The sequence below is a fragment of the Trachemys scripta genome, chromosome 8 (genome assembly GCF_013100865.1).
Source record: "Trachemys scripta elegans isolate TJP31775 chromosome 8, CAS_Tse_1.0, whole genome shotgun sequence".
NCBI classification, from domain to species: Eukaryota; Metazoa; Chordata; order Testudines; family Emydidae; genus Trachemys; species Trachemys scripta.
The window spans coordinates 89,974,159-89,994,667 of record NC_048305.1 but is presented as its reverse complement, the minus strand read 5'-3'; the positions used below and the strand labels follow the sequence as shown (position 1 = coordinate 89,994,667).

The 20,509-nt window shown below is 41.5% G+C and overlaps 1 protein-coding gene across 8 annotated transcripts in view; it reads left to right on the top strand.

The window, feature by feature from the left end:
* The first annotated feature begins 961 nt into the window (after positions 1 to 961).
* The window catches only part of SGIP1 (SH3GL interacting endocytic adaptor 1), a 178,642-nt gene continuing 159,094 nt past the window's right edge, over positions 962 to 20,509 (top strand). Inside the window, exons 1-2 of one of the 8 annotated variants that reach the window (XM_034779206.1) lie at positions 962 to 1,022; positions 1,392 to 1,436. In XM_034779206.1, the coding sequence (XP_034635097.1) occupies positions 1,427 to 1,436 (10 nt within the window). In that variant the 5' untranslated portion in view covers positions 962 to 1,022; positions 1,392 to 1,426. Of the gene's footprint in view, positions 1,023 to 1,144; positions 1,437 to 20,509 lie in introns of those variants that run through there. The other 7 variants (XM_034779208.1, XM_034779209.1, XM_034779207.1 and 4 more) reach the window with 7 other exon arrangements.

Here is a 20,509-nt window from a genome sequence, read left to right as displayed (position 1 = left end):
TACCCCCCCCCCTTTTTTAAGGTTAAATTCTATCCTGACCCATCTGACTTGGTTTAAAATTGCATAGCAGAAAACTACTACGGAGACGTTAAAAAAACGCACACCATGACCAGAGATAAGGATTGACTCAGATACTGGAGTGATGGGTCCCATAGAAAATCCAGAGGTAGCTATAAATGGCAGAGAAATTCATGAGCGGTAGCAGTTTGCTTCTCTAAGAGAGAACGCTTTCTCAGCTTATGGTATCAGACTCAAGTGGAATCCTGTAGAAGGATGATTTCAGCATGCTTGGCAGGAAAAAAAAAAAAGGCTTGTTTAAGCATTTCACACACAATACTATAATTAAGAGATGACTCTGATAACTGCTGAAGCTAATACAGGTTGTGCTTCTGTTTTTAGGGGTTGTACATGCTGAATGGCTGCAATCTGCTATCCGCAGCTTTGTTTTTTCCCTCCCCTGACCTCACCCCTGAAATTCTCATGCATTTCCAGCCTGATCTGAGAGCCCCACTCCCTTATGTGTGTCTTTTGTTTCCTCTTTTTAATGGCAATTCCCTGCTCTTTGGCTCTGATGCTCTTCATGCGAAATTAATTCCAAGGCTGTCTTGAAGGCGGTCTGGATGAAATTTCTTCTGCATCATCCTTTTGGGGATAATTGTTTATGATGTGACGTCAGTCCAATTGATTTTCTCTTGAATAGCTGAGAGAGAGAGAAGAGGGATCAGCAGACACTAATGTGAAGCAAAGCTACACAGATCTGTTTCAGAGATATACAGAAACTGACATTCTGAATGCACTGATATTATTAGAATGGAATTGCACTGAATGGAGGGAGACATACAATGCTAGTAAAATCTGATTATTTATTCAGACTTGATTTTTTTTTTTTTTTTTTTTTTTGCAGTCCTGTTTATGTGCACATTTCACGGCAGAGCCCTCTCTTAATCTGACAGTGGCTGATAATTAATCTTGTTCACTCAGCTGCTGCAATAGGATTATAAAGAGGGGAAGTGCGTCACAAGGTACGAAAAGGGGTTATGCGTTTGGTGAAAGTGGGGGGAAAATGGGAAATGGGTTCTTGTGTTCTCGAGGGGTATTGTGTCAGGAGATGCAAGCAAGCTACCATGTGACGAGGTACAGAGCAGGAGGGATTGGCTGAGACGCTGGCAGGCGTGTGAGCCAAGCTCTCTTTCTCTCCCTTTCTCTTTCAGCATCCTTCTGTGATACTGTAGGTGATATGGATACAGCAGCATCCATGGCCTGTTTTTCGCCTTAGCATTCTTTTTCATTTTGCTCTGGCGGATGTACAAATCAGGGATCTAAAGCATTTATTTTAAGGACTTGCATTAAGCATCTGGTAACTGGAATTGAATTTTCCTGTATTTTTTCAGGCTTCTTGGAAATTGAGGAATGCAATTCTGCCACCATGATGGAAGGTAGGTTATTTTCTGAGTATGTCTTGCAGTATTCCTAGAGTTTTAAACACATTAATGGAGGGGGCAGGAAAATGTGCTGTGTGTGTGTGAAGGACTTGTATGTTTCTCCTAAAAACCGTCTGGAAGCTTTTTCAGAACTGGCATGTTGCAAATGATGATATAATATGCAGCATGTTTAGATTATTGCAGTCAAATCCTCAGTACCGTGTGTGGTGTTCAAGATATGCACATTTCTATTTAATCTGATCCTCTCAGGGTGATAAAACAGAAGCATTCACAATGGTTCATAGTAGTGTAGAAATGTCCTGATCACAAAATAAATGTGAATATGGGGTATTTTGCATTAAAGCTCATTTGATTAAGTGTTAATTGATCACTTACATGGAAATTCACTTTCTGAATTTGACATTGGCACAAGGCTGGTCATTGAAAATGTTGCCCAGGCCAGATTCTGTCGGTTTTCTTTAAAATTTATCGGGATAGAATTTTGTTTGCCCACAATCTAATTTTAAGGGTATGCAGCTCAATTGTTTGAGGGGGACCAAATGCATTTGAACCCAAGGTGATATTTGCCATGAAGTGTCTCTGGATTGAAGATGCAGGCTTTTAAAAATGTTTAAAATTATTTTTTATTTATGTATTTGAGCCTCGGAAAGAAATGAAAGGGCTGCAAAGGAAATGTGGCCTGCTGGGAGACATAAGATACTTATAGGAATGTCGTAAGGATGCAAATCTGGGCATATATGGCAAAAGCCTCCTGTTGTTTCTTGAACATATTTCAACCTGTCGTTTTTTACTCAACCATATATAAAGCTGTTTTTATGCTTTATTGAGCAAGATACTAGGAAAAGGAACTATAAAACAATAGAGTAGATACTTCATGGTCATTAAAATCAGATTCTTCTTAATCATTTTACAGTCCCTTGGATAAAGATAGGAACGGACCACCTACAATACAGTAATTGATCAGGACATATATCGGCAGCTGTACTGAGACTGCAGTTCTTCGGGTTTTCACACCATACAATAGTGTAAAAATACTGGCCTCTCTAAGGATGACAGGCAGGATTTTGAATCTAGAATAGGTTTAGCTATAAAGATTACAATCTGCTATGGTACTCCTATCAACTCTGAAAATAGTTATGTAGTTATCTTGCATATTGAACAAAGATCTTGAGGATTGATTTTTAAATATTTACTTTGAAATTTACAGAAATTGGATCCTATAGTGCATATCGATTTCCACATAGTAATTATTTTGTTCCATAACTTTTTTGGGGGGGTATTTAGCTATTAAAAGAATTAAGGCTATTGCTGTCTGATTCTTTAACTTTAAAATATAGATATAAACTAGTATCAGGTATAATTTTCAAAAACACAGTCTTTAATGGCCTGAGGCTCAAATCCTTTCCTTTACCTCTAATTCATCTATGGGTCGTTGGGTTTTTTGTTTGGGTTTTTGCATGGGGGGGAGAGTGTGTGTGTTTGGTAGCGAGACACTTAGGCTGTTGCAGGATTGAAAAAAACATGTAAATTTAGATCATTTGCTGTTTACAACATATGTATTTCACAAAAGTGTGGCTTAATTTCAAGAAGAATTCATAGGAATAAATAGAAGTTGTTCAGTTTTACTACTTTCCTTGTACTGTTTAGCAAATCTCATGATTGTCTTTTCCCCCTGGCTATTTGTCTAGTGAATTATATGGTTAAAGTGTGTTCTCTGGAGATGATACACTAATGTAACCCTTTGATTCCCCTGGCAGTGTAGTCCACTGTGTCATCGGACTGTCAGTTCGGTCCATTCTGATAAGCTTATCAAAGTGCTGCCTAAACTAAAGTGAGGAATTAAACGAAGGCCTGTATTGAGCTTTATGGACAGCATTAATGTCAATTTAAAAGATGCATCCTACACAGGTTGCTTACCTTGTGCCTTACAGAGAAAAGAGAAATGACACTGTAAATATTAATGGCCTCTTGTTGACTTTATTGAGAGAAGAAAATAACATTTTATAAAACATTTCTGCATTTAAAAAAAAAGAAATTAAAAATTACAGGTTGGATGTTTGTGACTCCTTATGAAATTGCTTACTGTGTTTTTCAATTACCTTAATGCTTCAGGGAGTCTAGAAAGGAAGCAAGACAATAGAATTAGTGGATACAATCATTAACAAGTTTGATTAATTTTTAATAGTTTAAAACAAGAGTTCTGTTTAAGGACTATAACAACAATACAATCAACATCCTAATTGTGAAGACTATCATTTTGCAAAGACTCATGTCTTTGGTACCAGAACATTCTTAAAGTGTCACTCTCCAGTGAAACTTGACCTGAAATTTAGGTTTTATAAAAATAAGCTATTATAAAAACCTACAACCACGCTGTTTCCTTAAACTACAACTTTTTAAAAGTTCTCTTAAGTCCTCTGCAGTGTTTGCCACCCTGACATTGAGATACTGTGCTAGTGTCTGAGAACCTGAAAGAGAAGTTAACTAGAAAGAAAAGTGAAATTTACTAATCTATTTTCATTATCCAAAGTGGGAAAGGGGCGGAGAATGTATGTGGGTCACCTCTAGCTAATAGCCCCTAGATTTAAACATCTGGGAGCCTAATATTCTTGATGGATGTTCCTGGGCTCTGTAATGTTTTCCTCTGCCAGTAAGATAGAACCTAATTCTATTGACCTTTTTTGGCACAGTGTAAGACACCTCTTCTGACTCTTGAGTGGGTGTCTTGCTGGATTTATTTTAAACAGGCAAAAGTTGTATTTATATATATTTTTAATCATATTTATTAAATTGTTGTGTGTGTGCCTGACATGTAATAGGGTATATTTGCTATATCTAAAAATACCCAAGGAAAGGCACCTATATTTCACAGTATGCTTAAAAATCATAATGAGCATCTTAAAAAGCAGCCAATAAAATCCCAACATGGCAGCTGCCTTCAGAGAACAGTGGATTCTGAATATATGCCATAGAATATCTAGGCTAAAAGAAGTAAATCGGACTGAAGAAGAGCTCTATGTGGCTCAAAAGCTTGTCTTGCTCACCCACAGAAGTTCCAATATAAGATATTACCTCACCCACCTTGTGTCTTTAATACCCTGGGACCTACATGGCTACAACTACACTGCATACAGAAGTAAATCAGTCTTGAATTTCACAATAATTAATCATAGGACTGGAAGGGACCTCGAGAGGTCATCTAGTCCAGTCCCCCTGCACTCATGGCAGGACTAAGTATTACCTAGACCATCTGTGATAGGTGTTTGTCTAACCTGCTCTTAAAAATCTCCAGTGATGGAGATTCCAGAACCTCCTTAGGCAATTTATTCCAGTGCTTAACCACCCTGACAGTTAAGAAGTGCATACTATATTGTTTAACTTGTATATTGCCTTAGTGCCTACTGGAGGCCAACCAGGCACTGTACAAACATGTAGGAAAGGACAGTCCCTTTTTCAAAGAGCATGTAATCTCCTGTAGTTTTAAAATGTTGAGAGAGAACACACCTGTAACAAAATTGTATCATGCGACACAACTACACAAATTGTATTCAAATCACTTAAAAACCAGGTATGAAATTCCACCTTTTCAACAGTCTTTGGTATAATGGCTTGTTATAGCGATTTGGATCTTCACACTGAGTTGCTAAGTAACTCTGGGCCTGATCCTGTAAGCCTTACTCAAATAATCTGATTGGATGGCATAACAGAGGTAAATTGTGTGCTCCCTTTTTTCATAATACAAGAACAAGGAAACATTCAATATAATTGAAAGGCAGTGAATTAAAAACTGATAGAAGGAAGTATCTTTATACAAAACATAATTAACCGGTGGAATTCTCTGCCACAAGATATTATTGAAGCTAATAGCTCAGTAGGGTTCCAGAAGGATTAGGCATTTATATGAACAATGAACACATCCACAGTTACATTAGACTAGATAACTTTTTTTTATAAGAGATAGAAAACTTCATTCTTAGGGGCTGGTTTATTCCCTGATCTGCAGGGAGTTAGGGGAAAAACTTCCCCTCTGAACATGTTATTCCATAATTGTCTACTACAGAGTTTCTTGCACTTTCCTGAGGCATCTGGCACTGGCCACTGTCAGAAATAAGATAACTAGAATAGATGGATAGATCCAGTATTGCAAGTCCATTGTTCCGTTGACTTCAATGTGTTGCAGCACTTGCAGGACCAGACTCTCTTACTGTCAGGACTGCAGGTAATTGACAGTGGTTAGTAAAGTCTCCCTTTGGTTACCAAGAGGAGAAGCAAGAATGATGCTTTCACTATATTCTTAGATATTGATGCTTTATTGTTCCATACATGAATTCCTCAATACTAGCAATCCTAAGGGCTCTTATATGGAAGTGTTTTTATGTGCATTTTTTTTGTCTTTTGTAGTTTTCTGAGCAAAGCTACTGGTAGGTTTGGGGTGCTAATTGATGCAACAAGTTCAGGCCATAGTAGGAAAAGTTACCAGGAAAGGTGTAAGGACTGAATCAGTAATGGTGACCAATAGCAGACAATTGTGTATGCACAAGCAATGGTTCTCTCGATTTTTCTTGGCTGATGGTAACTAGTCAAATACTTTGGTTTCACAAATAGGCTGGATAATATTGCTAATTGGAACACTTTTAGTTATGCATAGTAAGATATAAAGGGAATTTTTCTAGTTTGCTAGTGCACAATTGATAGGAGCTGCAGTATCAGTCACTAACATTTCATAATTACATATTTAATAGTAATGTTGTATACTAACAAAACACAGAGTGCCGAATGTAGCCTCAAACAAACTAAAAGATCCTTCACCCCTTGATTATGGGAACGTTTGGAAGTGGATCTATATCCGGAATTTGTTTCATGCTCATTCAAAATAAAAACAGTGTTGAAAAACAGTTCTGTTCACAACTATTATATCTGTATTTTGGCACCTTACTGTTGATACAGAATAGTGTATGTTACCCCTAGGTCTTCAACAAAGATTTTAGAGAATCACACTATACTTCTAGGGTTATGCATTCCAAGCAAAATCTTTGTTTCTTGTTAATGTGGCATTGAATCTGTGCAACCTCTCTAAACTACTGTTGGGTTTTTGTAGATGTACTGGCTGTTTAAAACAGCCTTGTAAACAATATTAACATTTTTACTGGTCTATGTTGTTTCACAAATGGTTTGATCAGTCACTATCCAAATTAATAACTAACCATCGTCTGCAATGGATAATTTGGTCCATCTTCTATTCTTTTGGAAGGTATGGTTAAGAGATGTATTTTTTTTTTCTGTTCCATTCAATGAAAATGCTGCATTTGCAGGTAGATACATACCTACATTTCAAGTTTGTATGGTATGGCTTTTTTTGTCATTGCATCCCTAGGGTCAAATGTGTTCAACAAAATATATCCAGGTTGGTCTCCAACAACCAGACAAACAAGTTTATTTAATCTAGAGATTAATTATTCTCTGATTTGAATCAGAGCATCCCCATCTCTGGGGATGTTCTGAGTGGGTCTGATATCAAGATGCACTAGGCTTGAGCCAGGAATTTGGTGTGAAGGGATGGCTAGTTACAATATTCTGGATCAGGCCCAACTATATACAGTCTTGGGGAAATAACATAAATTTCCCTGAATAAAATAATTCTGCTTCTGGGGGTTACCCAAGTGAAGTAAACTGATTTTCCCCATAGCTTGTAAGGAAAGGCAAAGCCAACTTCTGGGTCCTCTCTTCTATGCATAGTTGAATCCTTTCACTGTTGTTTTCTGTTCCTCTCCAAATCAAAGTATTGACCCGTCTAGCTAGACTAGTAGCTTGGCAGAGAGTCAACCTACTATGGTAGGGGAACACAGAGGCAGAGAATGTGAGCTTCTTTTGATGTGGGATGGGGCAGTTCTGTTTGGATCCTCATTTCCACTCTTCTCTCCAGCCCCCATGCACGTACACACCCCATTAGCCTTCACTGCAAGGATAGTGTAGTGCATGTAACTCGTGGCTGCGGGGGGTGAATGGATTATTTGGCTACAGGGTCATAAAGAACCCTCAGATAGGTTTTTAAATCCTGAGACACCCACAGGCCCTGTCAGGATACACAACTGAGGCTCTGATTTTTCTAAGTGTTGCCCATCTGCAACTTCACTTCATTGGAAGCAGCTAATCCCCAGCACTTCTGGAGATCCTGGGCAAGGTGGTCACACAAAATTAATGAGAACTTCGGAAAACATTTGGCCTTGTGTTTTGTGACTGTTACGCTTCTTCTGCCACTTATAGTTTTTTAGTCTATGTGCATAAAATCTTCCTGGTGGGCCTAGGGCAGGGGTGGGCAAACTTTTTGGTCCGAGGGCCACATCTGAGTATGGAAATTGTATGGCGGGCCATGAATGCTCACAAAATTGGGGGTTGGGGTGCAGGAGGGGGTGAGGGTTCTGGTGTGGCACCAGAAATGAGGAGTTCAGGGTGTGGGAGGGGGCTCGGGGCAGCAGGTGTGGGGTGTGTGGGGGGGGGGGGTGCAGGCTCTGGGGTGAGGCTGGGGATGAGAAATTGGGGTGCAGGATGGTGCTCTGGGCTGGGATCAAGGGGCTCAGAAGGCAGGAGGGAGTTCAGGGCTAGGGCAGGGGTTAGGGTGCAGGAGGGGGTCAGTGGTGCAGGCTCCGGGTGGCGCTTACCTCAAGCAGCTCCTGAAAGCAGTGGCATCTCCCTCCTCCAGCTCCTATGCAGAGGAATGGCCAGGCAGCTCTGTGCACTGCCCTGTCTGCGGGCACCGCCCCTGCAGCTCCCATTTCTGGGGTTCCCAGCCAATCAGAGCTGCACGGGTGGCGCTTGGGATGGGGGCAGCATGCTAGCCCCTTTGCTGCCCCTATGCGTAGGAGCTGGTGGGGGGACATGCCGCTGCTTCTGGGAGCCGTGCGGAGCCATGGCACACATGGAGCAGAGCAAACCCTGGCCCCTGCTCCCTGGTGACAGCTCGAGGGCCAGATTAAAATGTCTGAAGGGCCGGATGTGGCCCCCGGGCTGTAGTTCACCCACCCCTGCTTGAGGGTTATCTTCTCCCCAGCAAAACATTACATTTATTGTTATATTTCAAAGGCTTTGAAAGAACCTTCATGAGGTAGGGATTAAAGTAAGTCCTGGCAGGTATGGGTTCATCAGAGAACAGGGGATAACTTCCAGGACAGGTGGAGAAATTCATCTCCAATTCAAACACTGTTAATTCTGCAGCTAGCTTGACATTTATCATAGTTGTTCAGATAGGTGAATGTAAAATAATAAATCTTACTGACTGTTAAAAAGTGTCAAAGAGTGGGTCAAAAATGGATCTGGGACTGGCAGTTCAGGAAAGGTACATCTCTTGCTGGTTAAATTCAGTATTTGTGCCAACATGCTGCAATTTATATACCTAGGTTGATGATTTAATGATTTTAAACCCCAAAATATTAAAACAGCAAAATCTCTTCAGTATGCATTGCACCTAAAGAACAGATATGGTGACAGAAGCAAGCGTAATGCAGCAAAATCCATTGTTTGTCCTTCAGGCAAGACAGCATTGTGCATTGATAATGCAGCTGACAGTATATAGTCCAAATGGATAGTATCTCTCTTGTAGTGTATTCTCTTCTCCAGCCAAAATGGTCTGTTACCATATCTTTATTTGCTGTCCTTTTGTACAGCATGTCACATGTTGTTAATTTTAACCACCAATCTTCCATTTTAAAGGCTTTGTGCCCTTCTAAAGCCTGAGGGGTTGGCTACTGTTAGAGGCTGGGTAATGGACTTGATTGTCCAGTTTTGAGCTATGTCTTTATATATATATATATATATATATATATATATATATAAAGACATAGCTCAAAACTATGTCAAAACACAATATAAAAATATAACTATAACTGAGGCTGGCCTAGACTAGACTTGATTCTATTCACAGCCAAATAAGATTGAAACAGTATGACTGGTAAAATGCCTTTGGGGGGATCTAGATTCTTTATAATAGCATTCAGCACCATAGTATCTGAGTAGCTAAAATACTTTGATGAATCTAGTCTCTCAATACTCCTGTTGTGAAGTAGTACAGTTTTATTACCATTTCATCATTGGGGAACTGAGGCTCAAGATTATACCGGAAGCTTGAGGCAGAGTTGGGAATTGACCTATGATTGCCTGAGTCCCAGACCAGTGCCTTTACCCTTTCCAAGGCTTGGTCTACACTAAACCCCCAAATCGAACTAAGGTACGCAACTTCAGCTACGTGAATAACGTAGCTGAAGTCGACATACCTTAGTTCGAACTTACCCCCGTCCAGACCCGGCAGGCAGGCTCCCCCGTCGACTCCGCGTACTCCTCGCGGCGAGCAGGATTACCGGAGTCGACGGGGAGCACTTCTGAGTTCGATTTATCGCGTCCAGACTAGACGCGATAAATCGAACCCAGAAGTTCGATTGCCTGCCGCCGAACCAGCGCGGTAAGTATAGACAAGCCCCAAGACTAGCTTCCTGAAGGCTTACAGCTATTTTTTTTTAAATGACCGCTGAATTCCCCCATTTTAATATTCCTGACTTGAGTTTTTTTCAGATGTTCTGAGCATTATTGGCTCCCATCAATTTCAGCTGGCATTGTGGGGCTTACCCTGGACCTGATCTTCAGAAGTGCTATCTTAAATTAGATGCCCATAAATTGGCATCCCTAAAATTAGTGGCCCCTCTTGAAAATGTTGCCCTTTCATGGACTAGGTGAAAAGCCAGATACAGGACTTCCCATGTCATTTCAACACTCTGGCCAACTCAATCTGAAAGCCAGACAGAATAATTTGGTCTTGTTTCTGTCTTTGAATTTCATCTCTGCACCATTATCTGCCTCCCTGGCAACCTATTCCAGGTTCTACAGCTGTAGAACCATGTGAAGGACGATCGTGGTGTAAAATGTGTACAATTTTTAATTAAAGATTTGCTGTGCCTATCAATATGTATTTGTGTAACAAGACAAGGGGCCCTGTAAGCCTAGCATGAAGTCAAAGAAGGAAGGAAAAACAGCTCATTTCCTCCTGTCAGATGCTCTAGTAAAATGGCATTTCAGAGGGAGTAATTTCCAAATGCAAAGCATTTGATCTTCACAGTAAATTCCCTATTGATTAGGGGTGCTGGAACTAGGGGTGTTGGGGGTGCTGCTGCAACCATTGGCTTGAAGTAGTAATAACAAACACCAAGTACATGATTTCCATGGTTTCCACCGTCAGCACACCCATTATAAAAATTGTTCCAGCACCCCTGCTATTGATCCTAATACTTGAACACATCTGCAGCGAAGAGATAAAGAGAGAAATGAAAACTCTATTTTGCATTTGCCTTAGTCTATTGTCGAGAGAGATACATTTTGTATAATGTGAGCAAAATCACAAACTACCTCATTTTTAAATAGTGGGACACGAAAATGCCTGCTACCTACAAACATTCTTGCCGACTTATGAACGCTTAGGAAAATGAGGCGGTTTCCTGTGTTTTGTTGTCATTAAAAGAAGTACCATTTTTAGAAGAGGACATTTTTTGGGATTCCTCATATTGCCAGTCAGTTGGAGTCTTGTAACACTATAAAAAAATTTGTTCAGGATTTTCAGTGGTGGTGCTGTGCATACAGGAAAGCTAAATGTATAGCAATGCTTAACAATGGTGCAGATACCAAAGTATATGCAGGCTTATAAGGACCATTTTGTTTGATAGTTGGGCCCAACCAGAACTCTGCTTTTGGGCATGTCTGATTTGGATACAAACTTTAGGGTTTGGGTTTCTCTGCCGAGTTTCAAGGCTCTCAAATTTCTTTTGTATGTTTTCAATTTTAAAGTCACTTTGAATATGTTAGTGCTTAAAATAATTATTTTTTCCTATTTATTTTTATCATGTGAAAAGTATAAAGAGTCAGGTAAAGGTGGATATTTAAAAAGTGGATGTGTATAAAAACAGGACATGTACAATAGTAGGTGTAGAGTAGTAGTACAGAGCTCTAGTTTGACTTAAGCTGTATCTTGCTATTTCGCACTAATATCTGGGATTCCTACTCTCCAATGTAAAATATTAAATAAACGTAGAAAAGCAAGCATAATGCATCTCCAAAACACATTTGGTTCATTTATTTTGATAACTGCAGATTAGTTTTAATTATTTACGGGAACATTTTGAAAGGCACAATGGCAGCTAAGTGTCCAACTCTCTTTGAAAGTCAGTGGAAATTGATATTCAACTAACTCCCTTGTGTGCCTTTGGAAATTGCTAGTTTTGTCCTACCTCTCAGCTAAGATTTAATAGCAGATTCTGTAATGAACTCCTATTAGTAATATAAGATGAATTATTTTTGCAAAATAATCCCTATTAGCATAGGGTGAAATATAAGGGAGCAATTTCATGAGTGCAGGGCTCATAGAGCATGAGAGTTGGTAAAGTGCCACTATACTCTAATCATACAGATCCAGGAATAAAAACAAAATAACTTCAGCCATCATTTCTATCTTTAAGATTATGCTGCCTGAAAATCTTTCTATTTCTCTGCAGTACGTCTTTCAAATCTTTTTGCAGTCTTTCATTTTATTAGACCAATATATCTGAATTTCAACAAATGGAGTAACAGCAACCAAACCACATTGCTGATCTGAAATTTTGTTTTTGTTAGCTGAATATATTAATCACACATGATATAGTGGCATTCCATTTCACCCAGTTTGCTTAGTAATCTATTGAGCATATGCCCCTATTTCCTTTATGATTACATGTTTAATTTTACTGATGTTCAATCACTGACTGATTTTTGTTTAATGCTAGGAATAGGAAAGGCTGCCCTGGCTTGAGTATACATTTAAAGCCTCACAATATTATCAGGATGGCATTTCTTTTAATTTGAATGTGTTTCACAGATGCTAAGAACAGCTATTATAATAAATTCCCATTTTAAACTAATGTATTTAGAAAAAAAGAAAGGGAGCAGGAACCAAATGCATCACAAAGTTTTTTCTATTGATATAAGTTGGCACAACTCTACTGAACTCAACAGAATTGCGCCAATTTGCAGCAGCAGTAAATTTTGCCTATTATCTACAAACCTGGAATAATAGGGATCCTGGCCCAAACATGGGAATGCACTTAAGCATGTTGGCATGTTTTCCTGAATCAAAGCTCCTGTCTGTAAATTCTGGTCTAATTTACTGATGTAAACTGACTTGCTTCCAATGGTGTTACTCCAGATTTAAACTAATGTGAGATCAGAATCTGGAACCCTCTTTGACCGACATTTTACTTACTGAAGCACATATGGCCATTCAGTGAAGTTCCATCTGAGAAATACAAATGCAGTGTGCGGTGTTCTTGCTGTAGGCTCCAGGCATGCAGTTCATGTACCCTCACTGCTGGTGGAATGCACATATATTTTTTTTGTACTGAAAGTGGCATGCACAATGATCTCTAAAATACACAACGCACACACCATGTACATGCATGTGGAACTAAAAGGCTGAAATGAACACGTAATCACTTATATGATCACATTCTAGTTTTGCAAAACCACCACTATTTTGCTCATTAAATCTCATTTGTGGCTTCTTATTGTGACAGCTTTGTGTATTCCTCATTAAGGAACATTTTCAATGTTGATGTGCACATAATCCCTTTTGCTGCAGTGCATGCTGTGGCTAGAAAGATTGTTTAACTTGAGTGATTAAGAAATTCTAGACCAATTCATTGATCCTTTTTAGTAGATGTTTAACTGCAGTACTGTCAAGGTATGGATTTCAGTGCAATTGCCGAAAACAATCTGTGTGATTGCTCTATGAATGTTCCCAGTGAAGAATGGCAGAAGATAACAAATTTGTTTCCAAAAATTTAGGAAACTCAGAAGGGGTGGGGTGTCCTCTGGATTTGAATCCAGTTCAGGTTTCACTGGCTAATACTCTCTGACAGCGGTTCTCATACTTTTAGCAACCCGAGGACCCCCATTTTAATTTTAAAAAATTTCTGGACTCCCAAGGCCCTGCCCCCACTCCACCCTTTCCCCCAAGGCCTCACCCCTGCCCCGTCTCTTCCTTGCCTCTTTCCTCTCCCTCCCTGCTCCTCCCCCCACTCCTCCCAGCGCCTCCTGCACGCTGCTGTACAGCTGTTCCCCAGCCTGCAGGAGGCACTGGGAGGGAGGGGGAGTAGTTGATCAGTGGGCCAGCACTGCAGACATGATTCCGGCCCCTCCACCGAGCGCGCCCCATACCTGCTCCTCCCCCTCCTTCCCAGTGCCTCCGTCCTGCCACTGAACAGCTGTTCCCCAGCCTGCAGGAGGAGTTGAGGGAGTGGAAGGAGTTGATGAGCGGGCCCCTGGAGTACCCTCGCAGACCCCCAGGGGTCAAACACTGCTCTATGGAAAGTAGCAGACAAGTATCAAAATGGGTCGTGTTACCAAAGTAAGTAATATTTGTATTCACTTGTAGCCTATAAAAGGGCACAAATATCCAGATCCAGAAATCTTTGGGGGAAATACAGATGCAGACCCATGTCCCAACTTTCTGTCTGTCCCCAGGCCTGTAAAGGGCTAATGTATGAAATCTGAACTCCAGGGAATTTAAGTATGAATCTTTGTAGTTCAGGCTGGGTTTTTTCCTTTCTTTCCTTTAGCTCCTCTGTATAAAATTCATGACACTAAGTCGTGTAATTTTCAAACACACCTTTTTTTGCAGTAGCTTGCCTGATCAGAACTCAAGTATCAGAGGGTTAGCCGTGTTAGTCTGGATCTGTAAAAAGCGACAAAGTCCTGTGGCATCTTATAGACTAACAGGAGTATTGGAGCATACGCATTCGTGGGTGAATACTCACTTCGTCAGATGCATGTCAGATCAGAACTGTAACTCCTCATATGTTTTAGATGCTCAGGTTCTTTCTGCCCTCACTGATTAATTTTGTACAGTTAGGGCATGTGTGTCAGGAGTGTGTACCTGGTACCAGAGAGAGAACTAAAGCCCCCGCCCCCTTTTTTAAACATGTTCAGCCTTATCTTTTAAGGCTTGAGTTGATTTGATTATTTCATAAAGGTCCTGATATCCATAGTGTTGTCAAATGCTAGAGCTTCTCACTAGAGTTGTGTGAAACCTCCCTGGATACAGTTAACTAACCCACGGTCCTGTGTGTTCATTTGGAGGTTTTAAGTTTAAGGCTGGTTGCAAAGCAAGGGGACATTCCGACACTCTTTCCATTTCCCAAATAGACCCTGGTGCCCCTCTATCATCTACTCAATGGCCTCCCCCTCTTCCCAACTACCTCTTGGGTTTGTTGAGCCTTCCCTGGGTTTTCTAGGGGCCTGAGCACTATCTAAATGCTCTCCTACCTTTTCTTTTTTTTGGAGGGGTGAGGCTGCTAGACGAGGTCACTTGTCTCCCTATTCCCTTATCTCAAGGCCCTTCTTGGCAGGGGCTAGGAAATATCCTGACCTCCCTAGTGGGGAAGAGAGCTTTTCCTCTAAGCCGTAAAGAAAGGTATTGCTCCATAAGGCCTAGTGAACATTTAGGCCTCCCTTACACTCACTCAATAGAATTATAAGCCCCCAATTCCAAGATTGCTATGGTGCTACCAGGCCTTGTGGCTTAGTTAAGACCATTACAGTGGGAGAAGACAGCCAGCTTTCTTCTTCCACTGATCTTTGGGAGAACAAGACTTGAAGCCATGGCCTGACTGCAGAAGGCCCATAGGGGTGAAGGATCAATGGCTTTCCCTGGTGGCTCCCTGAACATAAAAGATGTGGGAGAGCAGCCAGCTGGTACATCTCAAAGATTCAGGGCAGAGGGCATTGCACCAAATAGAGCAGAGGAAAGGGAAGAAAGCTACAGGGCATTCCCTCCTAGCGGTAAGAATAAATAGGGGTTGGAGGTCTTGAATGATGGGAGTGGGAGAAAAATGGGTTTTAGTGATATGTGACAGTCCCAACTCGGTCAATTTCCTTCACTCCCAAGATTGGCAAAATGTGCTGGACCTGGAACTTAGGGTTTAAGTTCTCTACAGAGGTCTCTCTAAACAATACACACAACTTGACAGAAACGCCCTTCAGATTGACCAGAGTCCAAACTAACTGATGGGAAGGAAAGAAGCAGCAGCAAACTAAATGTGACACAATTTCTAAAAAGCTCTGACACTTCGGGATTTACATTCTTTTCTTAATAGAAGTACAGTCTGAGGTGGTGAGCAACTGGGAGATGCTTTGAGGGTTGTTGGTTTTTTGCCTCTCTTTTAAACCTCAAATTAATAGGAACAATGTAAGGGGAGCAGGGAAAATGTGAACAAACATCTGCTATAAACCTCTAAATGTTTCAAAGATTGCTCTGTTTTTTTTCATTTTGCAATTTATCCCAGATCCATTTTATGCTCAGTAACTGCTGGTTTCCATTATCCTCAGCAAAGTGGCTGTTCAGACTTCTGATAAAGCCTTCGGTGGCATGGTGTTTTTTCTGAAGAAAAAGCCATCTTGCAAAGGATAACATTTGACAATTTTAAAAAAATAATCAGAGATTATTACTGTTTAGGCCCACGGCAGTCAGAAAAATTATTGCTATTAAGGGCAACTCTTTTTGTAGATGAGTTATTGAGAGAAATACTCTTAAAAGTCCTACACCGACATGCTGTAGGGAACTTAAAACATTAACTTGAGAATTAAGCTTCATCAAGCGTGGGATGTGTTGAGAATGTGTTTGAGCACAGTTTGAAATAGGCTGAATTAAGGAAGAGCAGCATCCTGTTCAGAGGGAATATGGAAGTCATTTAAACATCGTGTGATTGCATCAAGGCAGCATTTCACATCTTTTTCTCCCACACCCATTTGCAGCTGTCAAGCAGGCAGATTTAGGATTTGGTATCCTGACCAGGAACCTTCAAAATTATGATCTGTAGAAGCAGGATGTGAACTCATTAAGCATGCACACTGCTAAGCTGGTCAATAAATAATACACATGCATGCAGTTAAAGCATGCCATTCATGTATAAATGTGGTGTTCAGTTTTGTGATTTCCCTAAAACAACTTTGAACATTACATCTAATATCACACAATTCCTATACATTTTATGCTTTCTATACATAAATATTTAATTACTTTAACCATGTTCCATTCAGTGTAATGTTCTCATATTCCGTTTCTTCTGAGTGTCTTCACCCCATCCCCCCTACCACCATACACCACTCTTTCCATTATAATAATTGAAAACCCGCTTGTTCATAAATAGTCTCACCTCCAGCTTTTATATCACCTGAAAGTAAAAATAGATTGTGGCATCATGTGACCCTGCTAATAAAACATTGAAGCCTTTCCAGAAGCATTCAAAAAACATGCTGTGCATGGTTGGCAGAATTGTATATGGAACTGAAGAATGGCCTTTGGATATTTTATTCTCTCTCTGTTGATGAAGACTGAGCCTCTGATAGACTCTATAGATGAGTCGGTAGACAGTCTCTTTAGTTCTGCTTTGATCATTACCAATGTGTAATAGGGGATGTGTAGGTGGCTTTAGAGATGTGGTAAGAAGATTTTTTTTCCCCTCTATTCTTAGCTATTCTTAAATGCCTGAATTTAATATACCCATTGAAATAACAAGAGGTTTAATCCTGAAAGTTTTACTCAATGCAAAACTTTCAGTGTATTAAAATGGGATGAAGTAGATGTGGGAAGAAAAATAGTGACCTTACACTGGAAAAATCTCTGGCAATGGCAGAAGCCCCATCCCCGGCGTTCCTTAAATCTAAACGGGAAAAAGAAGATTCTGTGAGGATCTGCGATGGCAGGGGATGAAATGCACAATTGGGTGAAACTTTTGGCTGAAACTTGTTTTGCCAAAAATGCAAATTCAGGCTGAAACATTTGATGAATTCGTGTTGATTTCAGCAAATTTCCAGTTGAATAAATTTACAAAACAGGAGGAGAAGGAGGTGCCCCTCCTCTTATAGATAGGCCAGTGGTTAGAGCACTCAACTGGGATGTCCCTGTCCAAAGTGGGGATTTGAACCTGGATGGTTAGTATCCTAGCTATCGGGCTCTTGGGTATAAGGTCAGCTCTTCCTCCTTGGTTTTTGTATTTAGCCTTTCAATTTCGGCTTTTATTCACTGTTGTTAATAAAGGGTTAATGGCCAAAATGAAAAATTTCAGACCTCTCAGTTTGTGATAAAATTCAATTTCTGGTTGACCCAAAACAAACACTTCGCAGAACTCCAGAGAACTAAAAAATCAGTTATTCACAAAGCTCTGAAGAGGATAGGCAAGAAGATAATAGGTCTCTTCTGTCTCTAGCTTTTATAACTTGTCTCCCTTTTACATTTTTAATCCATTAGTGTGACTGATTAATAAATAAATTCCCTAAGCATTAATTCTTAAGAAACATTTATTGAAAAATTTTTCAGATTAAAATAATTCCTCTAACAATTTTTCTGAGAAGAGCCTTGTCATTTCAAAGGCAAGGTAGGGGCCAGCTGTATCTACATGATTTAGAATGTTCCCTTCATGTTCTCTGTCTCTAAGGCCTGGTCTACACTACGACTTTAATTCGGATTTATCAGCTTTAATTTGAATTTACCCTGCAACCGTCCACACAACGACGCTATTTATTTCGATATAAAGGGCCCTTTAAATCGATTTCTGTACTCCACCCCGACGAGCGGAGTAGCGCCAAAATCGATTTTAACATTTCGAATTAGGGATAGTGTGGCCGCAATTCGATGGTATTGGCCTCCGGGAGCTATCCCACAGTGCATCATTGTGACCGCTCTGGACAGCAATCTAAACTCGGATGCACTGGCCAGGTAGACAGGAAAAGCCCCGCGAACATTTGAATTTCATTTCCTGTTTGCCCAGCGTGGAGAGCACAGGTGACCACAGATAGCTCATCAGTACAGGTAACCATGCAGGCCGATAATCGAAAAAGAGCACCAGCATGGACCGTACGGGAGGTACTGGATCTGATCGCTATATGGGGAGAGGATTCAGTGCTTGCAGAACTTCGTTCTAAAAGACGAAATGCCAAAACTTTTGAAAAAATCTCCAAGGGCATGATGGAGAGAGGCCCCAATAGGGACTCAGATCAGTGCCGCATGAAAGTCAAGGAGCTCAGACAAGCCTATCAAAAAACAAAGGAGGCAAACGGTCGCTCTGGGTCAGAGCCGCGGACATGCCGCTTCTACGCCGAGCTGCATGCAATTCTAGGGGGGCCCGCCACCACTACCCCACCTGTGATCGTGGATTCCGGGTCGGGGATAGTCTCATCAGCTACACCTGAGGATTCTGTCGATGGGGGAGAGGAGGAGGAGGAGGAGGAGGATGAGCTTGCAGAGAGCACATAGCACTCCGTTCTCCCCAACAGCCAGGATCTTTTTCTCACCCTGACTGAAGTACCCTCCCAAGCCAGTATCCAAGACCCTGACCCCATGGAAGGGACCTCAGGTGAGTTTACCTTTTAAAATATAAAACTTGTTTTAAAAGCAAACTGTTTTTAATGATTACTTTGCCCTGAGGACTTGGGATGCATTCGCGGTCAGTTCAGCTACTGGAAAAGTCTGTTAACGTGTCTGGGGATGGAGCGGAAATCCTCCAGGGACATCTCCATGAAGCTCTCCTGGAGGTACTCCAAAAGCCTTGCCACAAGGTTTCTGGGCAGTGCATCCTTATTCCGTCCTCCATGGTAGGACACTTGACCACACCATGCTTGCAGCAAGTAATCTGGTATCATTGCCTGACAAAGCCTGGCAGCGTATGGTCCCGGTGTTTGCTGGCATTCAAGCAACATCCGTTCTTTATCTTGTTGTGTAATCCTCAGGAGAGTGATATCACTCATGGTAACCTGGTTGAAATACGGGAACTTAATTAAGGGGACAGAGGTGGCCGTTCCTACTGGGCTGTTTGCCTGTGGCGGAAAATAAATCCTTCCCTGCAGTTAGCCAAGCGCAGATGGGAAATTGGCCCTGAGCTTTTCACGTTTGGCTAGCAGGGATCTTCCCTGTTACCAGCCACGCGGTGGGGGGAGGGGTACTGTGATCATCCCAGAGAATTTATGCCGGGAAGGGGGCGGCGGCGGGTGGTGGTGGTTAGTTTGGTTCCTGCAGGGATCTTCCCTGATACCAGCCACGCGGTGGGGGGAGGGGTACAGCGATCATCCCAGAGAATTCATGGCGGGAGGGGGGGGGGGTTAGTTTGTTTTCTGCTGCTGCTGAATGTTAACAGAAAAACTGCAGCACTCTACAGGCTATGCTTGGTATGTGGGAAAGGAGGACGCAGAAGCTGTAAGACAATGGCTTACCATGGCCGCATGCAAGCCGAATTCTGTTGCCCGGACCTGTGATCTCTAGCAGCAAAGCCACAGGCACTCAGCATTAAGAGGCAAAATGCGACCTTGCACAGAAATCACATGTGCTATGTAATGTGAATAGTGTTGGTCACCGTGAAAGAGTATAAGCATTGTTCTGCAAAATGTATCTTTTTAAACAATTCTCTCTTTTTTCCCCTCCCTACAGCAGTTGCAAATTCCTCAAGCCTCCTTCCTCCATCCCGAAGGCTATCACAGATAAGGCGTTGTAAAAAGAAGACGCGAGACGAGATGTTTTCAGAAATTATGGAATCCAGCCGCAGTGACAGAGCTCATCTGAATGAGTGGAAGGAAACGGTTTCAAAGTATAGGAAAGAAGCCAGTGAACGTGAGGAGAGGAGGGACCAACGTGAGGAGAGGAGAGACACTCGAGATGAGAGGTGGCGGCAGGAAGATCAGAGGAGGCAGGATGCAATGCTGGGGCTGCTGCGTGAGCAAACAGACATGCTTCGGCGTCTGGTGGAGCTTCAGGAATGGCTGCAGGAAAACAGAGTGCCACTACAGCCCCTGTACCCCCCACCCTCCTCCCCATGTTCCGTATCCTCCTCACCCAGACGTGTAAGAACGCGGGGGGGGGGGGAGGCTCCGTACACCTTCCCATTCCACCCCAGTAGACAGCCCAAGCAAAAGGCTGTCATTTTTTTAACCTTTTCTTTGTGGCTTTTTCCTTCCCAGCAATCCTCCTCCCAAATACCACCCGGGTTCCCTCCCTCTTTTTCTAATCTATT